Source organism: Rhinolophus sinicus, chromosome 3 (genome assembly GCF_057876585.1).
Source record: "Rhinolophus sinicus isolate RSI-liver-muscle chromosome 3, RSI-T2T, whole genome shotgun sequence".
Classification (NCBI taxonomy): Eukaryota; Metazoa; Chordata; class Mammalia; order Chiroptera; family Rhinolophidae; genus Rhinolophus; species Rhinolophus sinicus.
Window position 1 is genome coordinate 92,520,569 of NC_142503.1, and position 13,066 is coordinate 92,533,634.

The 13,066-nt window shown below is 41.5% G+C and overlaps 1 protein-coding gene across 1 annotated transcript in view; it reads left to right on the forward strand.

Annotated features, from left to right (window-relative positions):
• Positions 1 to 13,066, forward strand: part of STYXL1 (serine/threonine/tyrosine interacting like 1) — a 56,118-nt gene that overhangs the window by 7,865 nt on the left and 35,187 nt on the right. The window contains exons 2-3 of the mRNA XM_019717673.3: positions 2,958 to 3,061; positions 13,005 to 13,066. Coding sequence (XP_019573232.2) covers positions 2,959 to 3,061; positions 13,005 to 13,066 — 165 coding nt within the window. The 5' untranslated portion in view covers position 2,958. The remainder of the gene's footprint in view (positions 1 to 2,957; positions 3,062 to 13,004) is intronic.

The following is a 13,066-nucleotide window of genomic DNA, read 5'->3' on the forward strand; positions in this document are numbered from 1 at the left end:
GAGATGGCGGTTGTCATGGGGGAACGTAGGCGGGAGCTTGAGAATGGGCTCTGAGTGACAGACCAGCTTTTAGGTTGGCTTAACGAAGTTGTGGGACTGGACCCAAAGCCCATCCTCTCTCCCCTGCATTCACCACCTCCAAAACGGGCTTTCGGAGGCAGAGGCCCTGACGGGGGTGAGAGAGGGGAGGTGCTTAGGACGGATCTGCATGTGGCATCTACGTATGGCATCAGGTCGAGATGGCCCCGTTGGTGAAGGCAGGAATGGTGACTGTTCATTCAACACATGCTTATTGGGCTCTACTCTACCCCAGATCCCGGGCACTGGGTGAGGACACAGCAGTGAACACGAAGGGCAAAGTCCCTGCCCTTATAAACCAGACACCCCAGTGGGAGGAGCCTGACGTAAAGCCAGGAGACAAAAGAACATGATAAATGTCAGGTAATGGCAAGGGAGGTGAAGACAAAGAGACTCGTAGTTTGAAGAAGATCACCCTGACTACCATGTGAAGATTAAACTGTAGGGAGAAAGCAAGAAGCACGAAGTCCAGCCTGAAGTGTTACATCCGCAGGAGAGAGATGATAGTGTTAGGTTGGGGCAAAAGTAATTGCAGTTAAAAAAATTACAAAAACTGCAATTACTTTTGCACCAACCTAATACCTTGGTTTCGGATGTTAGCCCTGGAGATGGAGAGAAGTGGGTGGATTTGGCGCATATGTAGGTATTCGCGCTAATAGATTGGAAGTGAGGGGCCAAGGGAAATGGGTTAGGGAGGTGGCCTTGTGTAACTAGATGGTAATGGTGCTGTTTACTGGGACCGAGAAGACAAAAGATAAACAGGTATTGGAAGCGTGTGCATGTGTGAATTACAAATTGTATATTGGCCATGTCATATCTGAGGTGCCCAACAGGCATCCGAGTGGAGTGTGGAGCTTAGTGGAGAGGTCAAGTAGGAGCTGCGCTTTGGGACGCTGGTGTACAAGGGGCCAGCTAGACGCACTCACCTACGCTAGATCTTAGAGTGGTCGTTCTCAACGAGCGGGGACTCTGCCCGCTTCTTCCAGGGGACACTTGGCAGCATCAGGAAACATTTTTGATTGTTATAACTGGGTGGGGGCAGGGTTGCTGCTAAACATCCTCCGATGTGGACACACGTCAGCCCACAAAACAGAGAATGAATTATCTGGCTCCCAGGGTCAGTGCTGTTGAGGCTGAGAAGCCCTGCCCTGGGGTGAGAGTGTGCTATGCCCAAAGGCATTCTTGTGTGAAGAGAGAGAGCCTTCTGCAAAGAAGACAGCAGAACAGTCCAAGAGGTAGGAGGAAAGCTTGGAGAGAGGGAGAGAGAGAGAAATCCCGGAAGTGGAGAGTGCTGGGGAGGAGGAAATCTCAACTGGGTTAAATGCAGCTAAGAAACTCCATTGTTTGAGCACAGAGAGAAGTGACTAATGGATTAGGCAAGAGGGATATTGTTGATGACATGACAAGAGCAGTTTCTGGGGTGTGATGGGGTTAGAAGTTCCAGGGAGGAAGTTGTACCAGTAGCCAACACATGGTGTTTATCTCCTCCCTGCTCAGAATGCCTTACGTGTAATTTCATTAATCCACATACAACAGGTAGGTACTATTATGCTTATTTACAGAAGTGGCAATACTAATATTACCCCCATTTTACAGAGGTGGAAACTGAGGCACAGAGAGACTAATTACTCCCCATAGAGCAGCCCATAGTAAGCGGCATAGCTGGGATTCGGACCTAGAGATTTTGGAGGTGAGGAAGTGGATGCAGTGAGTCAACACCACCCTTTTTTTTGAGAAGTCTTGCTGTAAAAGAGAACAGAGACAGGTACAGAGAAGATTTGCATGCCAATCAGAATGATCCATGTGGAGGCTGACATTGATGGAGGGGAGGCTGAGAACTGAAGTCCTGGAGGAAGTGGGCAGGATCCAGGGCCAATGTCAAGGGGTTGGCCTTTCCTGGGAGGATCGTACAGCTCACTCTGAAGTGGGCTCTGTTTTGAGCGAGATTACCTGGCCTTAACCTCTCTCCTGCCTGCCCCCTGCTGGGCTCCAGAGGCCTGCTGGGTAGCTCCCATAGCCTCCACCCTGCTGAAAGGAGGCCTCCCTGCAGGAAGCTGCTGCACAGGCCCTGCCCTTCCCCCTCTGTCCTCCGGGGAGCAGAGACCATTGTGCTCAGGAACCAGTATCTCAAGCGGAGCCCTGCAGTCAGGAGCCAGAGCCCAGGCTGGCCAGGTGGTTCTGTCAGTACACATCGGGGGTTCTCCACCCAACACTGACCTTCATGAGCCTTACAAGCCTCCCCAGGATCTTTACTGGTCCCTCTCTCCCTGCTCTTGCCACACCAGGCTCCTCTGAAGGCTCAGGTACTGATGTTCTTGCCTTCTTCATGCTCTCTCCCTCCTCCACCTGGGTATGATTGCCTAGCCTCCTACCTCAGCTTAGCAGCCAGATCTCAGACAGCCCTTCTCTGATCCCCCCCATCGAGGTGAGACCCCCCCCACCCACGCCCGTAAGCTGTTCCTCTACACAGGACACTGACTGTTTTATAGTGCTTTTCCTCTTGTAATGTATTTTTTGTCCAATGTCTACATTCCATACTAGACTGTAACCTTCATGAAGATACGTCTAGCTTATCACCCTATTTCTAGTGCCTGGCATGTAGTAGGTGCTCAGTATTATATGCTAAAAGAACAAATGAGTTGGTGACTATTTTACAGCCTACTTCGTATTTATATGGCTCAGACATGTTGTGTTCAATATTTTATTCTCCTCTACACACATTTCACTACAAAATTTCGAAGCTTTCCTGATCACTTCCGTGATTACTTTCATCTTTGTTTGAAGGTGTGTTAAGAGTTTAAATCAGTATCTTACTTTGTGACTATTCATTTAAAATAGAAAGAGGTACTAAGCTTTATATTATTGCTTTTTCCCAATAGGATGGCTCGTTTGGTTTTATGTGAACCAATAGAGCTTTACAACATCTTGAATCAGGTCACAAAACTATCCAGATTGACTGAACCCAACTATCTCTGTTTATTGGGTAAGTACTTTTAAAAAATATTTTGTGGATAGCATCCTTCAAACATTATTTTTGATGACTCAACAAACTTTTGGGGATGGGGGAATAAATGACTTTAGAAATCTATTAGACTCATTAGGCATAGCTTAAAATGCTGCTTTCGTCACATGACTTGGAAATCATTCCAGATAAAATCTAGAAATTCCTGCAAGACTCGTGTTCTGAGTCCTCTTGTTTTAGTGAAATATTTCAAACATCTAACAAATATATAATAATTCTGATAAACACCCATGTACTCGCAACTCAACTTTAACATAATAAATTCAATGTTACACATACAGATGTACCCCTATTTTGTACCCCATCCTGATCCCGTTTCTGTCGCTCCCTAAAAAGAGTTGCTTCCATATTTTTACATCTTTACTGCACATGCAGCCATCCCAAAATAATGTGTGGTCTAAACATTTATTCCAATAGTACCGTAATGTACAATTATTATGCAACTTGCTTTTTTTCCCTCAAAATTTTGAGATTCCCTCCACCCCATGTCTAAATGTGAAGATCTAATTTATTTATTTTAACTGTTAGTTGGGATATGTATCCATTCCTAGTGGATTGCAGTGTGTTGCTTGCATTGTATGACTCTTAAGGATAGCGCTGCAGTGAACAGCTTTGTACATCCCTCCTTATTCATGTGTAAGTTTCTTCGGGATATTTACTTAGAAATGGAATTGCAGAGTTGCAAATTCAGCTTCATTACATTATTATCAAACTGCCCTCCAAAAAGATTGTATCAATTTATACTTCCATCATCAGTGTAAGAAACATACACACCAATATCTGGTTTTGTCAGTTTTTAACATTTTTGCAAACTGATTGGTGTGAATTGGTATTATGTTGTTTCTCCCAATATAAAAAATTGTGATAAAGTACACATAACATAAAATTGACCATCTTAACCATTTTTAAAAAATTTTTATTGGGGAATAGTGTGTTTCTCCAGGGCCCATCAGCTCCAAGTCGTTGTCGTTCAATCTAGTTGTGGAGGGCGCAGCTCACTGGCCCATGTGGGAATCGAACCAGCAACCCTGTTGTTCAGAGCTCATGCTCTAACCAACTGAGCCATCCAGCTGCCCCTCATCTTAACCATTGTTAAATCTACCATTCAGTGTTATTAAATACGTTCATAATGTCGGGCAACACTGCACCACCGTCCATCTCCATAACTCTTTTCTTGTAAACTGTAAAACTGAAACTCGGTACCCATTAAACAACTCCCCATTCCCCACCCCTAACCCCCTGGCAACCGCCATTCTATTTTCTGTCTCTATAGTTTTGACTATTTTAAGTACCTTATATAAGTGGAATCATCCAGTATTTGTCTTTTTGTGATGGGCTTACTTCACTTAGCATCATAATGTCCTCAAGGTCCATCAGTGTTGTAACATAGTGCAGAATTTCCTGCCTTTTTAAGGCTCAATAATATTCTATTATATACCACATTTTGCTTATCCACTTATTGCTAGATAGACGTTTGTGTTGCTTCCACATTTTAGCTTTTGTGAATAATGCTGCTATGAACATGGGTGTACAAATATCTCTTTGAGACCCTGCTTTTATTTCTTTTGCGTATATACCCAGAAGTGGAATTGTTGGATCATATGGTAGTTCTATTTTTAAATTTTTTAAGGAACTGCCATATTGTTTTCCATAGCAGCTGCACCATTTTACATTCTCACCAACAGTGCACAAGCATTCCAATTTCTCCATACCCTTGACACACTTGTTATTTTCTGGTGTTTTTTGTGTGTGAACCCTTCTGATGAGTGGGATGTGGAATCTCACTGTAATTTTGATTTGCATTTCTCTAATGATTAGTGATGTCAAGCTCTTGCCATGTACTTATTGTCCATTTACTTATATTCTTTGGAGAATTATCTGTTAAGTCTTTTGCCCATTTTTGAATCAGGTATTTTTTTAATTGAGTTTTAGGAGTTCTCTGTATATTCTGGATATTATCAGATTTAATTTTCATGAAGTCCATTTTGTCTATTTTTTCTTTTGTTGTCTGTACTTTTGGTGTCATATCCAAAAAATCATTGCCAAATCCAATGTTGTGAAACTTTTGCCTTATGTTTTCTTCTAAGAGTTTCGTACTTTTAGGTCTCCGATTCATTTTGAGTTAATTTATGTATGTGGTGTTAGATAAGGGTCCGACTTCATTCTTTTGCATGTGGATATCTAGTTTTCCCAGACCATTTGTTGAAAAGACTGTCCTATTCAAGGTCCCTTGAGATTCCATATGAATTTAGGATGGGTTTTCTATTTCTGCAAAAAACGTCATTGGGATTTTGATGGGGATTGCATTGAATCTGTGTATTGCTTTGCATAGTATTAATATCTTAACAATATTAAGTCTTCCAGTTCATGAACATGGAATATTTTTCCATTTATTTGTTTGTTTTTTAATTTCTTTCAGCAACATTTTGTAGTTTTCAATGTACAAGTATTTTACCTCTTGGTTAAGTTAATTTTTTTTTAAATTAAAATAAATTTTCAATTACAGTTGACATTCAATTTTATATTAGTTTCAGGTGTACAGCATAGTGATTAGACATTTAGATAACTTATGAAGCCATTCCTCCCGATAAGTCTCGCTCCCACCTGACACTATATATACCATGTTTCCCCGAAAATATAATATAATATAATACTGGTTCCTATATTAATTTTTGCTCCAAAAGACGCATTACAGCTGGTTGTCCGGCTAGGTCTTATTTTCGGGGAAACACTGTAGTTATTACAATATCATTAACTATATTCCCTAAGCTATACTTTTCATCCCTGTGACTATTTTGTAACTGCCAGTTTGTACTTCTTAATCCCTTCACCTTTTTCACTCAGCCCCACCCCCGCAATCCCACTCCCATCTGGCAACCACAGGTTTGTAGCTAGAGTTTCTGTTTTGTTTGTTTGTTTATTTTCCTTTTAGATTCCACGTATAAGTGAAATCATATGGTTTTGTCTTTCTCTGACTTATTTCACTTACCTTAATACCCTTGGGTCCATCCATGTTGTCACAAATGGTACGATTTCATTCTTTGTTGTGGCTGAGTAATATTTCATTGTATATATGTACCACATCTTCTTTATCCATTCCTGTTTTGATTGGAACATTTAATCCATTTATATTTAAAGTAATTATTGATAGGTATGTAGTTACTGCCATTTTATTAATTGTTTTCTGATTGTTTTTGTAGTTCTCTGTTCTTATTCTCTTGCTCTCGTCTCTTGTATGTTGATTTTCTGTAGTGTTGTGTTTGGATTCCTTTCTCTGTATTTTCTTGTATATTCCTTGCAGATTTTTGGTTTGTGGTTACCATGTGCTTCACATATACCACGCTATGTTTATAGCAGTCCATTTTGTTGATGGTTGCTTAAATTTGAACACATTCTAAAATCACTACCATTTTTACTCACCACCTCCACATTTATGTCTTTGTCATTATTTTTTTTTTTTTTACTTATTTTGTGTGTATCCCTTAATTTACTGTTGCAATTACATATGATCTTCCTACTTTTGCCTTTTAACCTTTGTACTAGCTTTAGTATTGGTTGATCCACTGCTTTTATGATGTTTGTCTTTGTCAGTAAAAATTCTTTTCTTTGTGATATTTTCAATATTTCTTCTTCTTTTTAAAGAAGTCCTTTTAACATTTTTTGTAATACTGGTTTGGTGGTGATGAACTCTTTCATCTTTTTCTTGTCTGGGAAGCTCTTTATCTCCCCTTCGATTCTAAATGATAGCCTTGCTGGGTTGAGTAATCTTGGTGGTAAGTCCTTGCTTTTCATTACTTTGAATATTTCTTGCCAGTCCCTTCTAGCCGGCAAAATTTCTGTTGATAAATCAGCTGATAGTCTTATGGTAGCTCCCTTGTAGGTAACTAACTGCTTTTCTCTTGGTACTTTTAAGATTTTCTCTTTGTCTTTAACCTTTGGCATTTTATTTATGATGTATCTTGGTGTGGGCCTCTTTGGGTTCATCTTGTTTGGGATTCTCTGCCTTCCTGGACTTGTATGTCTAGTTCCTTCACTGGGTTAGGGAAGTTTTCTGTCATTATTTCTTCAAATAGGTTTTCAATCCCTTGCTCTCTCTCTTCTCCTGGTATTCCTATGATGTGAACTTTATTAGACTTGATGTTATCTTTGCGGTCCCTTGAACTATCATTATTTTTTATGATTCTTTTTGCTGTTTCGATTGGGTGTTTTCTCCTACCTTGTCTTCCAAATCACTCATTCAGTCATCTGCTTCATCTAATCTACTATTGATTTCATCTAATGTAGTCCTCATTTCTGTTATCATATTTTTTATTTCTAACTGGTTCTTTTTTTATGTTTCTTATCTCTTTGTTGAAATTCTTACTAAGATCATCTATATTTCCTCTGAGTTCTTTGAGTAGCTTTGTAACCATAACCAGTGTTTTGAACTTTGCATCTGGTAGATTGCTTGCATCCATTTTGTTTAGTTCTTTTTCTGGAGTGTTGTCCTGTTTTTCATTTGAGACGTATTTTTTAATCTCCTAATTTTGGCAGTCTCCCTGTGTTTGTTTCTGTGTATTAGGTAGATCTGTTAAATCTCCCAGTCTTGGCAGAGTGGCCTTATATAGTAGATATCCTGTGGGGCCCAGTGGCACAGTCTTCCTGTTCACCTGAGCTGGGTGCTCTGGGGGTGTCCCTTGTGTGGGTTGTGTGTGCTCTCGTGCTGTAGTTGAGCCTTGATTTCTGTTGCCACATCAATGGGTGGGATTGACCCTCAGGCTGACTGACTGTGAGGACTGGCCATGACTACAGTGAACAAACTGTTATGCAGGGGCTGACCCCACAGAGCAGGATTTGCTTTACCAGGGCTTGGTGCCTTCTGAATCCACTCTTTGGGTATGTCATTTGTGGTGCTAGTTGGGTGCTGCTCTGGTGTGGTCTGAAGCTGGCCACCAGGTATTTTAATTCTGGGGCCTCTTGGGAGGGGCTCTGGTACAGGCCAAAGTCAGCTGCTGCCTATGTGTGGCCCAGGACCACCTGGTAGGAGCTACAAAATGATCTGCAGTTGGTAGCTGCCTGTGCTGGGCTTGGAGGCACCTAGGAGTGGTTATGCTGTGAACCAAGGCTGGCTGCCACTAGTGCCAGGCTTGGGGCTGCTTAGTAAGAGGTATAAGGGACGCTGAAGCCAGCCACTGCTTGTTTGGGGTTTGTGAACCTTTGAGAGATTTTAGAAAAGTCTGCAGTGTGGGCCTAGGCTAGCTACTTGTGTGGATTAGCCTCTGAAAGAGGTTTGGGCTGGGTGTGTGAATTGGGTGGGGTGGGGTCTTAGGGAATCAGCAGAGTGAGGAGAAAGCTGTGTTAGCCAGGTTGATGGAGACTCAGTTTGGTGACCACTTGCACCTGTAGGCTGTGGGATGGGAGGACTTGACAAAGGAACAATGGTGCCTGCCAGCATTTCTGCCTGCGCCTGCTTAGGGCAAGTGTGAGAGAGTGAGTCTGTGCTCAGGCCATGTAAGAGGATGCCTGAGTCTTCTGCAGCCCTCACCTGGACTGAGTCCTTGCTGACTTTCACAGCTGTTGTGGGGACTCCTCTTCCTCAACTTGGGGCTCTGGGCTGGGGAGGCCAGTGTGCGGCTCAGACCCCTGGCTCCTCAGGGGGGCACCTCCACAACTGGATATTCCTCCTGATTCTTAACCGCCACACAAGGATGTGGGTGTGGGACCTGCCTGTTCTGTGTCTCTGCCCCTCCTACCAGTCTCGTCTACCAGTCTCATCGTGGCTTCTTCTTTATATCCTTCGTTGAAAGAATTATGTTCAGCTTGGTTTTTCATGCAGGTATTTTGCTTTTTATTCTCTTCTACTTTGCTGTCACCTTTTGGTACTGCTTTTTTAAATCTGCTTTCTACCTTTTTTTTTTTTTTTTAATTTTATTGGGGAATATTGGGGAACAGTGTGTTTCTCCAGGGCCCATCAGCTCCAAGTCATTGTCCATCAGTCTAGTTTGGAGGGCGCAGCTCACTGGCCCATGTGGGAATCGAACCAGCAACTCTGTTGTTCAGAGATCACGCTCCAACCAACTGAGCCATCCGGTCCCCGCCATCTTTTTCTTTTTTTTTTTTTTTTTGTTACAGGTTCTTCATCATTCACAGGAATGAGCTTAGCTTCTATCTTCCTATAGCTTTTCTTATTTTCTACAGGATTTTTCTGAATAATTGTCTGTATGCACAGCCATCTCTTTAGTCTTTGTTGTTGATTTACAACTTGTGGTAGACACTTGGGTCATTGAGGCATTACTCAGTGTCGTGTGGGGTGGCCTGTGGGGTCTCTGGTTCTGCTCCCCACATAAGAACGCAGGATGTGGCTAGGCCAAAAAGGAACACCCATGGAGCCATAGGTAGGGGAGTCATACCACTATATTCTCACTGGAGGCTGTGTTGGAGACACAGGAAACAGGAGGCAAACTATCCACAACCTGCCGTCTGCTTCTCTACCAACCAACCAACCTCGCTAACTGCAATCCGCTCTTGCTAGCTCAACCCCCATCTTCTTGCTAGCCCCCATTTTTTGCTAGTGTAGCCACAGCAGTTATATTAGTGGCCAATGGCTCACTGCTTACAGCTGACGGCCAACTAGCCACAGCTGATGGCCATCCAATCACAGTTGATGGCCATTTACTACCTGAGCCAGCACCTTTCCATGTGAGGCCGAGAGCCTGGAAACTATACTCCTGGCTCTGTCCCCACACTCAGGCATTTTCTCTTTTGAAACATTATCTTTTTTTCTCCACTTTTACAGACTATTATTGATTTTTTTATATTGATATTGTATCTAGCAACTTTGGTGTGCTCTCTTACTAACTCTAATTGTTTGTGAATCTCTTGGACCATCATATTGTCTGTTTATAATGACAGTTTTATTTCTTCCTTTTCAATTCTTATACACTTATTTTTTTACCTCATACATTGTTGTGCCCTCTGCCCTGCAGTGCAGTGTTAAAGAGGAGCAGTGATTGTGAACATTTTGTCTTCTCAGTTTACTGATCAGTGTGGTGTTTTCTGTAGATATTTAGTAAGATGCCCAGCAGGTTAAGGAAGTTGCCTTATATTCCTAACTCACTAAGAATGTTTTTCATGCTATGAATTGAAAATTTTCTACATCTATTGAAGTGAAAGTACATTTTTTCTCCTTTAATATCTTAATGTGATTTTTCAAGCATTACATGGTTCCTACTAGATCATAATATATTTTTTGTGCACACTACTAGATTTGGCTTACTATTCATTTCAGATTTTTGCAACTACATTAATGAGTGAAATTAGCTTACAGTGTACTGTGCTTAGTTTCACTTGTTTTTAAGCCATACAGACCATATGCTGACTTCCTTTGTTCAAGATTATTTTACTAAGATTCACTCAGTATGTAAATGTACTGTAGTTAGTGCATTTTTGTTGCTAATGGTGTCAAAGATAAACAATGCCAGACATTAGTTAAAGTTGTAAGGACAGATTTCAATCAGTAATATACTGATTGCAATGGAGAAAAGAGTGAACTGAGTCCAAGTTGTACAGAGGTGACTGGGTGTTTTCAAGGGAGAGTGTCGGCATAGGGAGGGGGGCAAGCAAGGGCTTAGTAGAGTCAGGGAAGTGAAAAATTACAAAAAGGGAAGGGGGACTGGCCCATGTGAAGCCCACTTGGGTTTGCTAACTGGTGCTTATCAACATTAGGCTCCTACCCTCCCCAGAGGCTGGGAGACAGGGGCCCCATACCATCCGGTATTGGTTGGGTAGAACAAACAGTACATTCTTGTGACAACCTTGAGTTTTCTCAACAGGCACTTTAAGAGGGGCTGAGGTCATCCTAGGGATGTGACCTTGAGCTGTTTCTAAAGATGTCTTATACTAAAGATATCATCACGTAAAGATATCTTCAGATGTCTCAAGTTTTTTTCTCCCCTGTTGATTTTAGGAGTTCTTTATAAATTCTGGATAGGTCTTCTGTTAGTGATTTGTGCTGCAGATATTTTCTCTCTGTGGCTTACCCTTTTACTTTCTTAATGTTGTATTTTGATGAAAAGAGATAGACGTTCTTAATTTAAAGGATTCGATTTATCAATATTTTCTCTTGTGGTTAGTGCTCTCTTATGTCTTTAAAAAACAGACTTTATTTTTTTGGAGCAGTTTTAGGGTCACAGCAAAACTGAGCATAAGGTACAGAGAGTTCCCATATACTCCCTGGCCCCACATGCACAACCTCCCCAACTATCCACATCCGGTATCGGTGTGGTATGTTTGTTATAACTGATGAACTTACTTTGAACCTTCATTATCACCAAAAGTTCATAGTTTACAGTAGGGTTCACTCTTGGTCTTGTACATTCTGTGGGTTTGGACAAATGTATAATGACATGTATCCATCATTATAGGATCATGCAAAGTGGTTTCACTGCCCTAAAAATCCTTTGTGCTCTCCCTCTTCATCCCTCTTTCCCCACTAACTCCTGGCAACCACTGATCTTTTTACTATCTCAACAGTTTTGCCTTTTCAGGAATGTCATACAGTTGGAATCATACAGCGATAGCCTTTTCAGATTGGCTTCTTTCACTTATATATATTCATTTAACTTTCCTCTGTCTTTTCATGGCTTGGCAGCTCTTTTCTTTTTCGTATGGCCTAATATTCCATTGTCTGGATGTACCACAGTTTATTTAGCCATTAACCTACTTAAAGATATCTTGGTTGCATCCAAGGTTTGGCAATTATGAATAAAGCTGCTATAAACATCTGTGTTTAGGTTTTTGTGTGGTTATAAGTTTTCAACTCATTTGGGAAAATAACAAGGAGCATATTGCTAATAAGAGAATGTTTAGTTTTGTTAGAAACTGCCAAACTGAAGGGGCGGCCAGATGGCTCGGTTGGTTAGAGTGGGAGCTCTCAACAAGAAGGTTGCCGGTTCAATTCCCACACTGGATGGTGGGCTGCGCCCCCTGCAACTAAGATTGAAAACGGCAACTGGACTTGGAGCTGAGCTGCGCCCTCCACAACTAGACTGAAAGACAATGTCTTGACTTGGAGCTGATGGGCCCTGGAGAAACACAGTGGTCCCCAACATTCCCCAATAAAAATCTTTAAAAAAAGAAAAGAAAAAAGCAACTGCCAAACCGTCTGCCAAATTGGCCAGGCTGTTTTGCGTTTCCACCACCAATGAATGAGAGTTCCTGTGGCTTCACAGCCTCTGTGTTTTGAATTTCCAACATTCTAATAGGTGTGTAGTGGTATCTCGTTGTTTTAATTTCCCATTCCCAGATGACATAGGATGTTGAACATCTTTTCATATGCTTATTTGCTATCTTTATCTTCTTTGGTAAGGTGTCTGTTCCTATATTTTGTCCATTTTTTAACTGGGTTGTTTGTTTTTTTATTGTTGAATTTTAGGAACTCTGTATGTTTTGGATAACAGTGTTTTTTAGTATTTATGAATAAGGCTCAATTTCTATTCTATGTTCTTCCCAACTTTAAGGACCATTGAAAACACAACTTCTGTCCTTGCGGTGGCATTAGAACCTCAGCTCCTAGGTTCTAGAATCTGAATTTGGATCTAAAATTCCATGGGGGCATTTAGTATGAGCTCTCTCTGGCTTTGATTTCTCCCTTCCTTGCTCTTTGGCCTCATATAAAACTCCTCCTAAATCAAAGACACAAAATCTCACTACTCCTTAAGGGGGTGTGTGGGTGTGGGTGTGATGGGGCAGGGGGCATGGTGTGGGCAGCTCTGAGTAGTGGAATTACACCTTGAGTTTTAAACCGATGATAACTATCACCTATCTGCCAAACAAGTAGATGATGATGTTGTAAGTTCTCTAAGTAGTTTGGTCATACACTCTTTTGCAAATACAGTTATTTATTATAAATCCTTTTCCTTTTCAGATGTGCGTTCCAAAAAGGAGTATGATGAAAGCCATGTGATTACAGCCCTTCGAGTGAAGAAG